Below are 20,078 nucleotides of genomic sequence, written 5' to 3' on the forward strand. Positions count from 1 at the left end.
TTTGATGAGTCACTCAAACCGTTATCTAAACCTCTCACCGTCGGTCGCGCACATCCGCCATGTTTGTAGTTTTTTACTCGTGTTTGTAGTTCCTCCTCCAAAGTGCAGTGGGTTGTGGGTAATATCAGCTGTTATAGTGCGCACGGATACACACTTCGCAAATCCAGACATTGAGACGCAGGTCAAGCCTTGCCACAGGAGATCTGAGCGTGATCTGTGACCTTTGACCCTCGCCAACACATGACAAGAGCATCATTGTGCCTGAGAGACGACGCGTCGATGAGACGATTTAAAACACTTACTATTAAATCATAATAATAATAAACTAACAATCATGACCTGGGCTCTAACCCTTGGCCAGCCCTGATCATTAGATGACCTTTGCACTTTGACCTCACCGGTGGAGATCGATCATCTGAATAAATAAAAAATAAATTGATTGATAGTTTTTCATTTTAAATTATTCATTTTAATGAAGCATTTTATGATACAATTATTTTAGTAAGTTTTTGTTTTTATTTTTTACTAAATGTGTAATAATTCATCATAAAATACAAGATTAAAATATATTTACATTTAGAATTAAAAACTAAATAAAAAAAACATTTGCAAACTTAAACCATAAAAATGTCAAACTAAAACAAATCATTTAAAAATAAAATAAATCTAAATAATCACTTTCTGAAACTTCAATTATAAAAATGTTTAATTAAAATAAAAAATAAAGACACAAAGATAAAAATGTCTGAAATTATTCAGATGATGGTGATGAGGTGAAGGTGTAAAGGTCACATCAGCTTCACTGAACCAGCTCTGACAGACAGAGTTATCAATGTGACATCTCACACACACACACACACACACACACAGAGACACACAGTTAGTCAGTTACCATGGTACATGTCCAAAAAATACCAATTCACATTCTGGCAGTGAACTTAAATAAAGTGAATTAGACATCAGACTGTACAGCTGATTTCATTTCTGATGTTTAGACGAATACACTGAGATTGATGTGTGTGTGTGTGTGTGTGTGTGTGTGTGTCATGCTAATCTGCTGCTAACCGCTTCCTGTCTGACAGACTAATCAAACTCACAAACGCATTTAACGTTCTTTTAATGTCGTTTACCGTCAAAATGCCTCTTCTGACATCTACCATATAATTAAAGTCTCTTCGACGTCTTTCCTTTATTCCATTTTCATGATAACAGCGTTATTGTCGTTAGCTTCCGTTAGCTAGCGCGCTATTACCTGCTCGCGCGCGCTCCTGCCAGCCGCCGAGCGCGCTCACGAGACGAGAGTAAAACACGGCATTGACGCTTTTCAGCGGGAACGTCGGAACCGCGATCCGGTTCCCGTGAGTGTGTGTGTGTGTGTGTGTTTTACCCGGGTGGAGGTGAGGTCCATCATGACCTGCTGGAACGCCGCGGTCTCCTCAGCCTGTCTCTGCGTGTGGAGCGCGATCTTCTCGCTGAACTTTCGCGGGTTTGAGGGAACAGAACCGCCGTTATTCGGTCCCGGTGCCGGTCCGCATGATCCCGCGGAGGACATGATGATGCTCGAACCCCGAACTCACATACAGAACCGACATACACACACTTACTGACTGAGAGAGACAGACGAGCCCTCTAGGGGCACGAGCGAGACTTACACGCGCGCACACACACTGTACACACACTGACTGTACACACACAACATTCAAACTCAACACACACACCTACATTTTAACACTCAAACTCAACACACACACCTACATTTTAACATTCAAACTCAACACACACACACACCAACACTGACGGACTTACAGCACAACTAGTATTGAAAATGGCGTTTTAACATTTTATTATTTAATTAAATTGAAATTTGTATTCTTTTTATTAAAAATTATTACCTTTAACATTACTTTTTATTATTTAAGTTTGTGACAGTTTTTATTTAGATTTTTAAAAACCATTTTTATGGTTTAGGTTTTAGGTTGTTTTTCATTTTAAATAATTTATTTTAACTTTGCATGAAATTATTTTAGTAAATTTTTTATTTTAATTTTGCATTTACTTATGTAAATATTTTAAGCGTTTCCTTTTCTTTGTTTTTATTTTTGTTCATTTTTATTTCTTACTAAAAAAAGTATTATTTATATAAAATTATTTCTAGACCTAAAAAGAGTGGGAGTTATGGGAGTTAATGAAATCTTATAAATTTAGGAACATTATTATAATGAATTTACATTTTCCACATGTCAAGCTCTAAAATATTTTATTGGGTAGAAACTGCTATTTGTTGTGAGTAATTTTTTTAAGTCCCCGTCAATAATTGTATCCCTTAAAACTGACATATTTAAGAGTTTTTTCCTTGAAAAAAGATTCTTCATGTCTTCAAATAGCTTGAATGTAACTCTACACCCTTGCCTCATTTAGTATTGGCATATACGCGGTTCTATGAATATGCAAATGAGCCCCGCCTCCACTCACTCACTCAGAGATCCACTCGTTGACGATCACACGTTGATCTGATTGGTTACAAGGTAGTTTGTGACGTCAGCGATTTCAAACCGTGTTTTTGAGACTGTCTTTGGTTCACTGCAGTTTTAAGGAGAAAATACTCAGCAATGCTGTCGACTTATGAATTTACACATGGTTTGTCTTAAAGCATATTAAAAACACCACATAGACATATAAACAACTTTAAAAGATGGATTTTCACCACAGGCAGACTTTAAAAACCCTGTAATGACTTTTAAGGTAGCATATTTTCCAGGGCTTTGCTTTGAAAATATTGTGTCATTTACAGCCATGCCAATAAAGCTCTTTAATTTTGTGTTCACAACTGAACAAAACACAACGCACACACACACAAACAAACACTAAAAAACAGCTCACACATTATTATTGATTCTACACCATCTGTTGTGACACATGGAATCAGATGTTTGTATCATTCTGACATTCATCTGATAATACAGTTGTGTGTGTTCTGCAGGAATACAGAATCTGATCATATGTGTAAAAATACTGTAGCACTTTGTATAATAGCCTAGATTAATATAAAACTGCCTAATAGAGAGTTAAACTGAAGCAAACAGCAGAAAATGTAAAAAACATCTATGAAGACTTTATTCACCGCCTGAGCTCCAGTAAAAAAACGAATGCTTTCTCATTATATTGAAATTTTGTGTATTTAAAGGTGCAGTCTGTAAGACTGAAAGCTAGTGGTGGAAATAGGTACTGCAGTCCAAATTCAAAATATCAGAAATCGTTGTTTCCCCGCCTCCTCAGACTCGACGCTCAGGAGGGTTGCCAGTTTGAGGACACGCAACAGGAACGAGCTAGGAGACTTACACACTGTAAGTTGATGAGTTTATTTATCCGTGTTTTAATATGCTCTCGTTCATGGAGATTTTTAAATTCCAAAACTTTTTTGGATGGGTAGAATCTGCAATCTCTGACCCGGTTTGTTTGCTGCAATACGCTGTGTTTTCTGTGAACTGGCATCCCGGGGTGTCAAATACTATTGGCTGAACTGGCAGTGGGCGGAGTCACACAGACCAAAACAAAAACAGACAGACGACACGGAATGTGTAAAAAAATAAGTCAAATAACTGGCTGTAGAAGTGTTTTTCAGAGAAACAAGTATATGAACTTAGCATTTTCCTAAATATATGCAAACATATTATAGTATTTTATGCTTTAGTAGAGTGAAAAAGCTACATTCAGCATCTTTAAAGCACATTTTCTGATCCAAGTGCTCCGATCAGACTTTACAGAACAGAACGGCAGTAACCAGAGCAAATCCCGTGAGCAGGAACGTGACTTTATGGATGCGATGTTTCGGAGAGGCCGATTCCTGCCACAGCAGTCCAGCGACGGAGATGTAGATGAAGATCCCAGACGCCAGACCCTCGACGGCACATCGGACCAGCTGACCCGGAGCGCTGTGATTCATGCCGACCATTCCCATCCCGATCCCAATTCCCACCGGACAGGAGAGGGAGAACAGAAAGAGGCATCCAGACGCCACGGCCTGACGGAGACCGCAGTGGCTCATCCGTACGGAGAGACTAAACGCCATGATTCCCTGCCGGAGAAACAGCGTCACACAAACCTGCGGGATTAGTTCGGGATCCGGTTGGGATCCGGCGCTCAGACCCTCGACCAGAGCACACACACACAGGCAGAACACCAGGAGAAACACACGCAGACCCATGTGCTCCGGAGAAGCGGATCCGTCGCTCCAGGAGAGACGATGGGAATGACCGGGAGAATCCCGACTCTGGGTCATGTGAGGGTCTATGAGTGCCTGTTTCTCGAGGGATCCGTCGCTCCAGGAGAGACGATGGGAATGACCGGGAGAATCCCGACTCTGGGTCATGTGAGGGTCTATGAGTGCCTGTTTCTCGAGGGATCCGTCGCTCCAGGAGAGACGATGGGAATGACCGGGAGAATCCAGACTCTGGGTCATGTGAGGGTCTATGAGTGCCTGTTTCTCGAGGGATCCGTCGCTCCAGGAGAGACGATGGGAATGACCGGGAGAATCCAGACTCTGGGTCATGTGAGGGTCTATGAGTGCCTGTTTCTCGATGGATCCGTCGCCCGTCGGATCTCGGAACGCCAGCAGCATCTGCTCCGACACGAACACCATAAGGAATCCCATGGACACGATGAACTCGGCCAGCGGGAAATGAAGCTGCAAAGACAGAGACTCTCATTAATCATGTTTAACATCGGAGAACTTGTTAACTCCTCCTTTAGTGGTAATAGAGAACAAAGGTTTACAAATTAAACCCTCAACATTGGCATTTTTATTATCTTTTGTGGAATCATGGGAGGGCGTGTTCTAGAGGGCAGACACATTGCCCTCAGATGACTGGACCAAGATGGCCGGCTGTTAAGGACTACAAAACCCAGGCTCTGAGAGTACAGCATCAGCTAACGAGACCGGCACCAGGCTCTAATAGTGTGTGTGAGAAACTGTTGATTGTGTGTGTGGCTGGGGAAAGGACATGTAAGAAGATTAAGTTGTTTTGAGCTGAAGAGATTTAAGTTGTAAACCTTTTTGTTTGATTATTAAACACACCTGCACACTGAAGAGACTGTTGAAGCGGTGTTTACTGGGAACTTGCACAGACTAAAGATCCTGAACCTCTCATGCGGTCACATATGGACCTCACAATGATGGCCAAAAGATCAATAGGCCAAAATGTTGGCACCATTTTTATCTGGAGAGTCACAGAAAGCCTTTCTAGATCTAGACCCAACATTGGCCAATAGTTATGACTCCTTAAAGAAATATTAAGTTGTAGTGGTCTTACAGAATTCCCAAAGGTCCCATGCATGATGCAATTCATCAAGAAAGAGCAGCCAGCATGTACACAGATGCACAGATTAATGCGTCTGGATAAGAAATGAGCCTGGTTGGTGCTCAGCAATAGAAGTTGTTGATTCCTTGGTGATGGACAGATTTGTAAAAGCCCCAACCCCTGATGCTAAACCATTTGTCTGTCAGTATACCGCGCTACTGGCAGGCTAACTGCGTAGGAGTGCTAGTAACCGCAGCAACCGCGATATTCACGTGTTTTCTTTTTTCATAAGGCTATACCCTTCTTGTTTTGAACTTCGTGCCATGTGTATTGACTGGTAAATAAGTTAATAATGATCACAAGACTGTTTATAATGGTGATTTGTCCAGAGGCTTCGTGGAACACAAATATATATTCGTGAAAAGGTTGGCGTGTCCAAGGAATGCAAAATATTTGTCATATCACCCTTTTAACGTTTAAGGGTATTTACCATGAATGGCCTCACATCAACAGCACGAGGAAGCCGTGGGAAAAAAAGTCAGTGAGTCCTGCATCGAATCAACGCCATTGGTCTCTATTAAATGAAGCGTCAGCTTCAGCGTTACACATGCGTCAGCTGAGCCTTGAAAAGTGGAGCTCAAAGTTAAAAAATAATTAACACCTCGTTTCATCTATCTTTTAAGGAATCAGCGATTTTGAACATGTTCGTTGAATGAACGGTAATGACTCACTCAAAGTCAGTCCGTTGTCGTAACGATTCGCTGAGTGACAGTTTTGAATGCGCATAGACGCGGTTTAGTTTCGGTTACATTGGTTACTTAAAATGTCCTCGTTTCTGTGCATGCCGACCACGTCGTAACACTTATTTATAATAAATAAATAAATGGCGATAATACCGCATATATCGCGCTATTTAGCCATTCAAAATTACCGCAAGGGAAATTCCTTCACCGCGACAGCGCTAGTAAGTTCACTGTTACAACCCTGGCTCTAGGGATGCAACATAAAGGACACAAAGACAGAAGTCTGCCAATTAAACAAAGTTTATTTAATATAAAAAGGAAAAGGGGACTATAGAAGCAAAAACACTGCTACTGCTCTGCCGGATGCAAGACGAGAGAGAGAGCAAGAGCATGCGTCCTAGATTTAAGTAGCTCCCGTCAGGTGACACCAATTAACCGGTTGATTGCAGGTGATCTACCAGGGAAACTGCAATGACATACAGATTAGAACACTCACACATAACACTCCCACCCTTAAAACATTGCTATAGAATCCTATGGCAAAGTCAACAAGTGCATGAAATATAAACAAACACAAGGACTTACGACCTTGCCAAAGCATCCGCCAAAACATTATCCTACCCCTTTTCGCAAAATCTGGCGTTTAACAGGATTCACCCTATACGGGTGCTGCTTAATAGGGTTAGCTTGGCCTACATCAATGTCATACAGCTTGGCTACATCAATGTCATGCTCTAGCACATTGGTACAAGATGAAACATCAGAAAACAAGGCCAAATATTGACCAATTAACTGAATAACATCCGAGCGCTCAGAAAGATTTAGATACGACAAATGAATGTCTAAATCAGCCAGAATTTTAGAAATTGGCCATCTACTCTGAGCAATCTCAGAGACAGCAACACTTCCTTCTCCTGTCTCAGTAGATGGAACACTCAGTGGAGCCAAGGCCTTGACCCCTGTAGAGGCAGTTTGGTTAGGGTCGAAGTAAGGCTTAAGTAAATTCACATGGCACATTCGGGTTTTCCTTTTACGTTCTGGAGTCTTAACCAAGTAGTTTCACTCACCAACTTTCCGATCAGTAGTATACGGACCACTATATTGAGCCTGCAACGCAGAACCCAGTATTGGTAAGAGCACCAACACTTGGTCTCCTGAACAAAACACATGACCAAAGTTTTCCTGACCCCCAAGTGGCCAGACAGACAATGATCATGGGCGAGATACAATAGGTAAGATCGATAAACTTCTGGAACCTCCACTTGAAATACACTACACCAGTTATCCTCACATGGTATTTTTGGGTCTGTCCACTTTCTCATCAAAACACCATCACTAACAAAATGGCCAGAAGCAGCATTTGATAGTACTTCATCAGACACTAAATCTTCAAACATGGGTGACAAAGTGGGGTCTTGTTTTTGCTCAAGTATTAACGGTTCACAAGATGGTAACATTTTTCCACTTCCTGTCAAGTTCATGTCACCTCAGACCATGAAAGTATCATAAAGTGGTATCACAGATTGAATGCTGGAAGATTTGTCTTCAACCTGCCTCTTAGCCGACATGCCACGAGTAGTTGCACAAACAGGAAAAATTTCTGGAAATGCCAATGCCAATTCAAGTTCATCTGGACTATCTGACTTGAGAACAGTAGAGGTTACTTCAGAGACAGCTAGCACTTTCCCACCAGCTAAATCATCTCCTAGAATAAAGGACACACCATCTATGGGAATCTGAGAACAAAATGCAACAACCACATCCCCAGAGATTAAATCTGATTGGAGATTAATTCTATGTAAAGGCATAGACAGAAATCCTCCACCAAAACCTTTAACAATTACCTCTGAATCTTGAGCTGACTTTTCATTGAAGGGCAAGACATCACGTAAAATCACAGATTGAAAAGCTCCTGTATCTCTCCAGATCTTGATAGCTTGCCTATGTTCAGGGTCAGAAGACAGATACACAGAACCATCCATCAAAAATGATGATGAGCCAGCTAACTCCCCTGTCTTGCATGAAACATCAACAACTGAAGATGCCAAAGGAAGGCTTGGCACAGGACTTACAAATGCTACAGTCTTTGCAGATTTCTGTTTTTTACTTAGAACAGGACAATCTGCAATATAATGGCCTGGTGTCTTACAGTAAAAACAAGCCATTTCTGAAATCAAACCATCATTAGTCATTTTATTGGCAAGTGATGAGGCAAAAGGCACAGACTTTACAAACCGAGACCTATTGTGCTTAATCTGCTCCTGAACCTCAGCTTGTTTGTCACCAAAATGTACCTTATGGGTTAAAACAAACTCATCTGCCAAGATTGCAGCTTGTTCTAAGGTCACTGCTTTCTGCTCGTTCAAATAAACAGACACTACATCAGGCAGACAGTTTTTAAATTCAAGCAAAATGAGTTGCCTAAGATGTTCCTTACTTTCCACCTCCTGAGATATACACCACCGATCAAACAGATTCTCCTTCTGTTTTGCAAACTCAACATAAGTATCGTGAGTAAATTTGGCACAACTTCGAAAACGCTGGCGGTAAGCTTCAGGAACCAGCTCATATGCCTTCAATACAGCTGCTTTAACCTCATCATAATTAGCACTCTTCTCTAGGCTAAGAGCGGAATAAGCTTCCTGAGCTTTACCCATCAAGATACTTTGTAAAAGCAAAGTCTACACGATTCTAGGCCACTTTGATGTAATTGCCACCCGTTCAAAATGAGAAAAATTTCGGTCATATCTTTCTCAGAAAAAGGAGGTACTAACTTAATGTGTCTACCAACATCAAATGAAGAAACATCACCTCTTGGAGTTAAAGTAGCAGCTTTTAATTCCAACTCTTTAAGAGACCGTTTGTGTTCAAGATACATTTGTTTCTCTCTTAGTTTCGCATTAACCTCTAGCTGTTTCTCCTGGAAAGCTAGCTCTCTGAGCCTAAGCTCAATTGCAGCTTCAGACAAAGGAGCAGTCATGGATTGTGGGGAAACCTGCTTAACTTTTAAGACACCATTGTCAATCAAAACACTTCTAATGATTTCCTTCACACTATGCTTCAGTCGCTTCTCACTACTTGTGATGGGAATATCTTAATAATAGAGGACAACTGCAAAAGTTGATCCTTTGTAAAAAACTCAAGTAACTCTTCTGAAGGTTCCTTTAGGAAGTCTTCTAAAGAAGCCATTACTAAACTCAACACTAACTACACTTTAGTAACACTACTTCCTACACAGAAGTTCAGCCGACACAGGTCCAATTACACACTGCTAAAAAAATGACAAAACAGCAAAAATGGTCTCAAACAAAGCTTTTAAAGCTTTAACCAGAAGTAGAACTAACCCAAACATAGAAGATTACTCACCCCAAGCAATCACGAATATCTAAAGGCAATACTGGGCATTAGTCTACACTAAAGTCCACAAAGGAACTTCACACAAACATTACTAACACACTAAAGTTAGGATCATGGACTAAATAAACAATACAGTACCTCAAAACAAATTTTTTAATTCACCTAACTTAAGTATTCCTCTTTCACTTCCTTCAAAAAAAGTGAGCATGGTTGCTGAGCTCAAACACAATACAAAACACATGAGATACACCCGGATACCTGCCTAACACTTCTAATTCCTATCTATCTTCTGAGGTGTACCGGGCACAAGGCGACTTTAAAAGCAAAACCTCAGCAACTGTGAACCAATATATCAATGGTCACAGTTCTGAAATGCTTACCCCCGACAGAGAACAAGTCTCCACCCAGAAAAACCTCGAAAACAAAAAAGAAAAAATAACAAAAGAGTGAACCGATGGAAGGATTGAGTAATCAACCCAGCTGGAACTCTCACCCTTCCTAACCGGGAAAACTCATGCATATACTCAAAAATACTCAAACAACCATACTCACCAAATGATCTCAATCAAAGGGAATAAACAAAAACAGTCCCAAAAATATCAAAAAAAAAACTAACCAAATTGGACGAGCCCCCATTATGTTACAACCCTGGCTCTAGGGATGCAACATAAAGGACACAAAGACAGAAGTCTGCCAATTAAATAAAGTTTATTTAATATAAAAAGGAAAAGGGGACTATAGAAGCAAAAACACTGCTACTGCTCTGCCGGCTGCAAGACGAGATAGAGAGAGCAAGAGCAAGAGCATGCGTCCTAGATTTAAGTAGCTCCCGTCAGGTGACACCAATTAACCGGTTGATTGCAGGTGATCTACCAGGAAACTGCAATGACATACAGATTAGAACACTCACACATAACACTCACCCCAAGAAATGATAGAAGTTGAAAGATACCAATCCAGTGCAGAAACGCTGAACTCACGGTTCCCAACAGTGTGCAGCCCCGTCCCCAGAGCCCCTACTCCACTACTCCACTAGTCCACTACTCCTCTAGTCCACTACTCCACTACTACTCTAGTCCACTACTCCACTAGTCCACTACTCCTCTAGTCCACTACTCCACTACTACTCTAGTCCACTACTCCACTACTCCACTACTCCTCTAGTCCACTACTACTCTAGTCCACTACTACTCTAGTCCACTACTACTCTAGTCCACTACTACTCTAGTCCACTACTCCACTACTACTCTAGTCCACTACTCCAATACTCCACTAGTCCACTACTCCTCTAGTCCACTACTCCACTACTACTCTAGTCCACTACTACTCTAGTCCACTACTCCACTAGTCCACTACTCCTCTAGTCCACTACTCCACTACTACTCTAGTCCACTACTCCACTACTCCTCTAGTCCACTACTCCACTACTCCTCTAGTCCACTACTACTCTAGTCCACTACTACTCTAGTCCACTACTACTCTAGTCCACTACTACTCTAGTCCACTACTCCACTAGTCCACTATTCCACTAGTCCACTACTACTCTAGTCCACTACTCCTCTAGTCCACTTCTCCACTACTCCACTATTACACTAGTCCACTACTACTCTTGTCCACTACTCCACTATTCCACTACTCCACTATTACACTACTCCACTATTCCACTACTCCACTAGTCCACTACTCCACTACTCCACTATTCCACTACTCCACTATTCCACTACTCCACTCCTCCACTATTCCACTAGTCCACTACTCCACTAGTCCACTACTACTCTAGTCCACTACTCCACTAGTCCACTACTCCGATAGTCCACTACACCACTACTACTCTAGTCCACTACTACTCTAGTCCACTACTACTCTAGTCCACTACTGCTCTAGTCCACTACTACTCTAGTCCACTACTCCACCAGTCCACTACTCCACTAGTCCACTACTCCACTAGTCCACTACTCCGATAGTCCACTACACCACTACTACTCTAGTCCACTACTCCACTAGTCCACTACTCCACTAGTCCACTACTCCACTAGTCCACTACTCCACTAGTCCACTACTCCACTAGTCCACTACTCCACTAGTCCACTAGTCCACTAGTCCACTAGTCCAGGGGAAAGGCCCAGCAAGAATCCTCAGTGGAAACCACATTGTATAAACTGAGGCCCTGTCCACGCGGAGATGTGTTTAGATGTATATGTACAAATTTTGTATTGTCTTTGGGTTTTGTCCAGGCGGATACGGCGTTTTGGGACACTGAAAACACTATTTTTTGAAACCGGGTCCCAGAGTGGATAAATCTGGAACCGACACTGTTGTGTTTTCGTGTGTACGGCCAATCCGTACATTTTGTGAAACAATGATGTCATCACATCACGTTTCAGCATTAGTCACACACCGCTACGTCACACGTAACAGCAACAACAGTGGCGGACTATATGCTTGTGATCGCGCAGCAGAAGCTACTAAGCCTATTAGCCAATATCTTCTGCTCCTCTGCTACTACGGTGAGCAATCTTCGTCTGACCTCGCTGTCGTGTTGGGTTCGTATAGAGCGCGCGAGGTTATGCGCATGCTCCAAATCTTCTTCTCCTTGTTTAGTGTATCTCTGTGGCAGAATTAAAGCGCCACATACTGGTCTGGCATGTACACCACACCGTTTTAAGTCGGTTTCAGTAGTTTCGTGTGTACGCATATATTTCTTGAGACGACGCCATATTTACGGAAAAAATTTAGAACGAGGAAAAAAAAAGATCGGATTGGGAAAGCTCTTGCTACGTGAGGATGTGGCCTGAGAACGTGTGACAAGTGTGGGGAAGTAGGACACATTTCATGGCAATGCAATCAGACAGACGAGCCTATGCCGACGGCTGAGTCTTCAAGTGGCCTGAAGAAGAACCTTTTTGCTGCTTTATTGGGAAACTCTGAGTTCCAAGCCATGACATTCCCTGTATCAGTCAAGATACTCACTAGAAACCCAGTTCCACGTGCATGTGTGGATGGTGACAGCTGTACATCTGCATTAACACTACTCACGACTCGAGGAAGAGTGAAACTCCAGCTGGGTTTGTGAAATTAAAAGTTTATTAGATGTTCAGAGATTTGTTTAAATTATGTAGATGCGCATTTGCTGAATTTTAGCCTGATTGTTTGCCTTTTCTGTTACAAATAATATAAAAGCAAACGCTTTACTTTTTCGCATACCATTTACTTTCTTTGTTTACCAGTTCTGTCTAACAAGTATTAGATATGAGTGACAGAGATCGTACACTAATGACCGGTTGACCACTAGGGCCGTCACTTTACGTTCGAAAATCGATTGCACAATCGATCGGACCAACCAACACAAGTTTCGAAAACGAAAATAGGGAATCGATTTTAACTGCCTTTTTTTTTTACCAAATATGTGTTTTAGGTAGACAGATCAATACAGTGCACAGAACATGTAGGATGTTGGAAAATAACAATGTCTTTTCTGTTAACCAAATGCTTTTTAATATTCGCTATTACTTTAATGCACGTGAACAAGCGCGCCGTTATTTGTTGCGCAGTGACGAGTGTTTTCAAGCAAGCCAGAAATGCGCAGATTCTGCACAATACGCTGTATTTAATATATCATGCGGACTCACAAGTTGCATATTTGCGCTAAATCCACGCAGATTTGGCTTACACGAACTTCCCCAGCAAAGTGAGTAAACATAGAAACACGACAAATTGGCTCATGATATGACAGCGTTACCCGCCAAAGTTCATTTTTATCCGAATTTGGCGGGTGTTAATTTCAATCCTTGAATGTTGCACTCCTGTTTGTCATTGTGCAAAAAACTTCACGCCAATAAATCATCAGAAATATTGCTGACTCAAGCGCCCTCTTTACGTTCGTCCTAATGCCTGTTAGTTGTCCGTGGATTTGCCAATATTTGGTGATGAAAATGGAAACGTCTATAGACATGGAAAAATCTATTTTACAATCGGTTCAATGAACACATATGTCTCAAAAACCGAACCGGATTTTTTTCACAAAAGTGACGGCCCTATTGACCACTACTAGCTGTTAAATGGGCACTAGATGTACTGGGGAATTTATATTAATGACAGATCATGCACCACTGCAATGTATGGCCTGGAATAAGGAGAGCAATGGCAGAATAACTGGATGTTTTTAACACTTCTGTTGTCTACAGGCCCGGACGAGGGAAATGCTGATGCTCTCGCACGGATGTGCTTGCACTCGTTTGTGGAAACTTGCACACACTAAAGATCCTGAAGCTCTCATGCCGTCACACTATTTATTCATTCCATTTAATATCAACAATATTATTGATCTCCTGCATTGACCCCATTATATGAGAACTGAGCTGGACCAGAGCGGCTATATATATATCTATATAAATGAACTAAATTAATAACTTTTTTACAACAAAAATGAACCATGACTGAACTTACTTAAAGGGTTCCTCCACTTTTTTGGAAACAGGCTCATTTTACATCTCCCCCAGAGTTACACTGTTGAGTTTTGCCGTTTTTGAATCCATTCAGGCGATCTCCGGTTCTGGCGGTACCACTTTTAGCATAGCTTAGCATACATCATTGAAGTGGACAGGACCATTAGCATTTCTCAAAAAAAATGACCAAAGTGTTTCGATATTTTTCCTATTTAAAACTTGACTCTTCTGTAGTTACATCGTGCACTAAGACCGACGGAAAATGTAAAGTTGCGATTTTCTAGGCTGATATGGCTAGGAACTATACTCTCATTCCTGCGTAATAATCAAGAAACTTTACCGCCGTACCATGAGTGCAGCAGGCGTAATGATATGACGGAGCGCATCTGACGGAAGGTAGCCTATTTTCAGGCGCTGCGTCATATCATTGCGCCTGCACTCATGGTACAGCGGTAAAGTTTCTTGATTGACACTTTGGTCTTTTTTTTGTGTTAAATGCTAATGGTCTTGTCCACTTCAATGATGTATGCTAAGCTATGCTAAAAGTGGTACCACCAGAACCGGAGATCGGCTGAATGGATTCAAAAGCGGTACAACTCAACAGTTTAACTCTGGGGGAGATGTAAAATGAGCCTTTTTCCAAAAAAAGTGGAGTATCCCTTTAATCTGGACTGTGACGCTATTTCCTTTTGGAAATAAACTTAGTTGCATTATTCTGCTGTTATCTCTGTAAAGCTGCTTTGAAACACTGTGTTGTTATTGTAAAAAGCCCTGTATAAATAAAGATGACTTGACTTGTACAGTCAAACCCAGATTTATTCAGACTCCTTCAACATTTCTCACATTATCACAGTTTATTCGCTGTAGTTTAGAAAATGGTAATAAAATATGAGAATAACTCAGAGTTATTAAATCAGTTGATATTTGACTGGTTTTGTCCGTCCTTCTGTTAGACTCTCACACATGAATTATGTTGAATATCTGTCAGCTGTTAAATTTAACTACACAATTAGATAATACCAGTTTAGCTCAACCAGTTACCAAGCAATGCTTCATGTTGTTCAGTCTGTGGTGTAAAAAGCTGCATTAGTTATTAAAGAAAAAACACTTCAGCAAAACATGATCAGCTCAAAGTGTCCGAGTCATTTTTGGTCCCAAATTTTGGAAAGTGTCCACAGACATAATAATCATAAATGTTTCTTGAGCATCAAATCATCATATTATAGTGATTTCTGAAGGATCATGTGACACTGAATACTGGAGTAATGATGCTGAAAATTCAGCTTTGATCACAGGAATAAATTACACTTTATTATATATTCACATAGAAAACAGCTGTTTTACATTTTAATAATATTTCACTGTATTTTTGATCAAATAAATGCAGCAGAAGAGACTCTTTCAAAAACATTAATAAACCATATCGACCGGCTTTTGAACGCTATATACTGTACACTCACCAGTACAATTTCTAAATGCACTTAGTCACATACTTTGAATAATAATAATAATAATGACTGACTGACTGACCGCGATGCCGAGCCGGCTGAAGGTTTCTCTGGCGTGGGTCAGGTGACCGGGCAGCAGATCCAGCAGACATGAGCAAAGAAACACACCGTCAGACAAACATGAGGCCAGACTCATGAGCCCGAGCCACACACCTGAGGACACACAGAGAGGATCATGGGACACCGACACACAGAGAGGATCATGGGACACCGACACACAGAGAGGATCATGGGACACCGACACACAGAGAGGATCATGGGACACCGACACACAGAGAGGATCATGGGACACCGACACACAGAGAGGATCAATGGACACCGACACACAGAGAGGATCATGGGACACCGACACACAGAGAGGATCATGGGACACCGACACACAGAGAGGATCATGGGACACCGACACACAGAGAGGATCATGGGACACCGACACACAGAGAGGATCATGGGACACCGACACACAGAGAGGATCATGGGACACCGACACACAGAGAGGATCATGGGACACCGACACACAGAGAGGATCATGGGACACCGACACACAGAGAGGATCATGGGACACCGACACACAGAGAGGATCATGGGACACCGACACACAGAGAGGATCATGGATCATGGGACACCGACACACAGAGAGGATCATGGATCATGGGACACCGACACACAGAGAGGATCATGGGACACCGACACACAGAGAGGATCATGGGACACCGACACACAGAGAGGATCATGGGACACCGACACACAGAGAGGATCATGGGACACCGACACACGGAGAGGATCATGGGACACCGACACACAGAGAGGATCATGGATCATGGGACACCGACACACAGAGAGGATCATGGATCATGGGACACCGACACACAGAGAGGATCATGGGACACCGACACACAGAGAGGATCATGGGACACCGACACACAGAGAGGATCATGGATCATGGGACACCGACACACAGAGAGGATCATGGGACACCGACACAGTTTCACTTCAAGTATTTTCAAGTAGTTTTACTCACTTGTATATATAAATACACACACACACATGCATGTAAGAAAAATTTATTATTTACATATAAAATATTTATATTTAATACATATAATATGAATTATTTATAAATATTTATACTGTATATACATGCATATGTGAGTATTGTAATGATTAAAAGTTGCCCAGCACAAATATGGGGAAATATATACTATAATAATGAATAATTATAATGTATAATTATCAATTATTGTTGGCGTTGAATTGTTAATTTGCAAACAAATGTAATATATTTTTTGAGGATTCTTTTCATTAATAAAAAGTTCAAAAGAACAGCATTTATTTGAAATAAACATTTGGTGACATGATAAATATCTTTAATTTCACTAAGAAGTACTATGGAAGTCAATGGAGTTTCTTGAAAATATCTTGTTTTGTGTTCAGCAGAAGAAAGAAAATCACACAGCTTTGAAACAACTTGAGGGAGAGTAAATGATGACAGAATTTACTTTTTTAGATATCACTTTCATTTTAAACAGTTAAAGGGATAGTTCACCCAAAAATGAACATTAGCCCATGATTTACTCACCCTGAACTCATCCTAGGTGTGTATGACATTCTTATATAAGTTATATTAATATTGTCCTGGCTCTTCCAAGCTTTATAATGGTATCCAATGGGTGTATGTATTTGGAAATCAATGAAAGCGCATCCATTCATGATAAAAGTGCATCTATCATCCGGGGGGTTAATAAAGGCCTGAAGTGATGCGTTCGGGTAAGAACAATATTCATATTTAAAACTTTAACTTTAAATTTTCATTTTTGGGCGAACTATCCCTTTAAATACATTTTGTACACACAAAAAACTAAAATAACGACTTTATTTCAACTATTGATTTCCTTCTCTGTGGGCGTCGAGTGAGTTCACTAGTGTAACAGCGCAGCGCTTCTGTGTTGTACGTCACACGCATCATCACACACATGACCAGCATCGGCCAATAGTGAGCCTGCGTGTGACGTAGCACTACGCTATCACACTACGCTATCACACTACGCTATCACACACTATCACACTACGCTGTCACACTACGCTGTCACACTACGCTATCACACACTATCACACTACGCTGTCACACTACGCTGTCACACTACGCTATCACACTACGCTATCACACTACGCTGTCACACTACGCTATCACACTACTCTATCACACTACGCTATCACACTACGCTATCACACTACGCAATCACACTACGCTATCACACTACGCTGTCACACTACGCTATCACACTACGCTATCACACTACGCTATCACACTACGCTATCACACTACTCTATCACACTACGCTGTCACACTACGCTGTCACACTACGCTGTCACACTACGCTGTCACACTACGCTATCACACACTATCACACTACGCTGTCACACTACGCTGTCACACTACGCTATCACACTACGCTATCACACTACGCTGTCACACTACGCTGTCACACTACGCTGTCACACTACGCTGTCACACTACGCTGTCACACTACGCTATCACACACTATCACACTACGCTGTCACACTACGCTGTCACACTACGCTGTCACACTACGCTATCACACTACGCTGTCACACTACGCTATCACACTACTCTATCACACTACGCTATCACACTACGCTATCACACTACGCAATCACACTACGCTATCACACTACGCTGTCACACTACGCTATCACACTACGCTATCACACTACGCTATCACACTACGCTATCACACTACTCTATCACACTACGCTGTCACACTACGCTGTCACACTACGCTGTCACACTACGCTGTCACACTACGCTATCACACTACGCTGTCACACTACGTTATCACACTACGCTATCACACTACGCTATCACACTACGCTATCACACTACGCTATCACACTACTCTGTCACACTACGCTGTCACACTACGCTATCACACTACGCTGTCACACTACGCTGTCACACTACGCTGTCACACTACGCTATCACACTACGCTATCACACTACGCTATCACACTACGCTATCACACTACTCTATCACACTACGCTGTCACACTACGCTGTCACACTACGCTGTCACACTACGCTGTCACACTACGCTGTCACACTACGCTATCACACTACGCTATCACACTACGCTATCACACTACTCTATCACACTACGCTGTCACACTACGCTGTCACACTACGCTATCACACTACGCTGTCACACTACGCTGTCACACTACGCTATCACACTACGCTATCACACTACGCTGTCACACTACGCTATCACACTACGCTAACTGACTCGAGGCCAACAGAGAAGGAAATGAATAGTTGAAATAAAGTCGTTATTTTTGTTTGTTTTTGCGCACAAAAAGTATTCTCGTCGCCTGATAAACGTAAGATTGAGCCACTGTAGTCACTTGGACTATTTTAACGATGTCTTTAATAACTTTTCGGGGAACAAGTTTCAATCCCTTAGAAGCCTATGGAGGAGTGATCCAGCTCTCAGATTTAATCACAAATATCTTAATTTGTGTTCCGAGGATGAACGAAGGTCTTACGGGGTTGAACAATATGAGGGAGAGTAATTACTGACAGAATCTTCATTTTTGGGTGAACTATCCCTAAAGCGATGTGTCTGAACAGTACTGATTGATCACAGTGTTGAGAGATGATGGTTGTGTAGATAATGCTGATGTTCACCTGCAGCTCGTCTGATCACACACACCGGGCCGAAGCCGCACAGAAGACTGAAGCACAGCATCAGAGTCAACATCGCCGCTCGCCCCGACACAGCCTGACTCCAGCATCACCACATTTAAAGAAATTTAAAGAGATTTTCCACATGTTCCTACTTTTCACAGTATAATTTGGTACTTTATACATTACATGGCCAGTACCATTTACATTTCAGGATGAGGATGATATAAAACAAACATCACTCAACAGAATTCAGAAACTAAAAGCATCATTCAAGAAACATTGTAAGACTTTACAATACTTCTCAAAGTACTTACCAGTACACATAAACTAAAGCAGATTATCTGAGTTGTTGTGTGTTGTTGGATCTCTTCTGAATTAAACTTATCTCCACAGATTCAAACAAAAACTAAACGAGACTAAATCATAAGCGTCCGCCAATACATTTCCTGAGTTTTGTTCGTATTTAAAATGTTATATGAACATCACACGAGCTGATCGTGGGTTTTTCTTGAGTTAGTTCCCGTATAAAGCTGCACTCCTGATCCTGTTTTCGGGAAGCGGACAGTGAATCACGACATGTTCCAGATCTGATTCATTTCAGTGAACGATTCAGTTGACGAGTCAGTTGCCTGAACGATTCAGATTGAGATTGTAACATCCAATTCATTAAAGAGATCCGGCTCAAAAGAGTGAATCAACTCCGAAACGGGCACCAATAGGAGTCACAGCTGTCCACAACTTGTCTAAACCTGCTCAAAGAACATCACTAACATGAATTAAATGCCTGCAACCAGTGATTTGGGCATATACACTGGATAACGTCTGATATACACCGAATGACTTTATTACAGAGGGCGCTATTTAAACAAAAACTGTCTTTCAAACAAAAAACATTGTCGCTTTGCCGTGTACCCTATAATGTTTGTACGCGTCATTGGTAATGGAAACCACCACCAAAATCTCTATAAAAGTATTAGAAAATAATTTATAAGTAATTACAAAGAACGATTGTGATTGATCCATCC

General features: G+C 41.5%; 2 protein-coding genes across 2 annotated transcripts in view; both read right to left on the minus strand.

Annotated features, from left to right (window-relative positions):
• Positions 1–1,662, minus strand: part of LOC143738088 (CREB-regulated transcription coactivator 2) — a 55,230-nt gene extending 53,568 nt beyond the window's left edge. The window contains exon 1 of the mRNA XM_077229980.1: positions 1,388–1,662. Within this exon, the coding sequence (XP_077086095.1) occupies positions 1,388–1,552 (165 nt within the window). The 5' untranslated portion in view covers positions 1,553–1,662. The remainder of the gene's footprint in view (positions 1–1,387) is intronic.
• Positions 1,663–2,794: 1,132 nt separating this feature from the next.
• On the minus strand, positions 2,795–19,656 carry slc39a3 (solute carrier family 39 member 3). The gene is made up of 4 exons (XM_077229975.1): positions 19,368–19,656; positions 19,054–19,147; positions 15,373–15,503; positions 2,795–4,684 (listed from the first exon to the last, which is right to left on the minus strand). The coding sequence occupies exons 2-4, from the start codon at positions 19,124–19,126 to the stop codon at positions 3,752–3,754; spliced, it is 1,137 nt and encodes a 378-aa protein (XP_077086090.1). The 5' UTR covers positions 19,127–19,147; positions 19,368–19,656; the 3' UTR covers positions 2,795–3,751.
• Between the last annotated feature and the right edge of the window lie 422 nt (positions 19,657–20,078).

Source organism: Siphateles boraxobius, unplaced genomic scaffold (assembly GCF_051911475.1).
Source record: "Siphateles boraxobius isolate OS27281-9 unplaced genomic scaffold, OSU_SipBor_1 137, whole genome shotgun sequence".
NCBI classification, from domain to species: domain Eukaryota; kingdom Metazoa; phylum Chordata; class Actinopteri; order Cypriniformes; family Leuciscidae; genus Siphateles; species Siphateles boraxobius.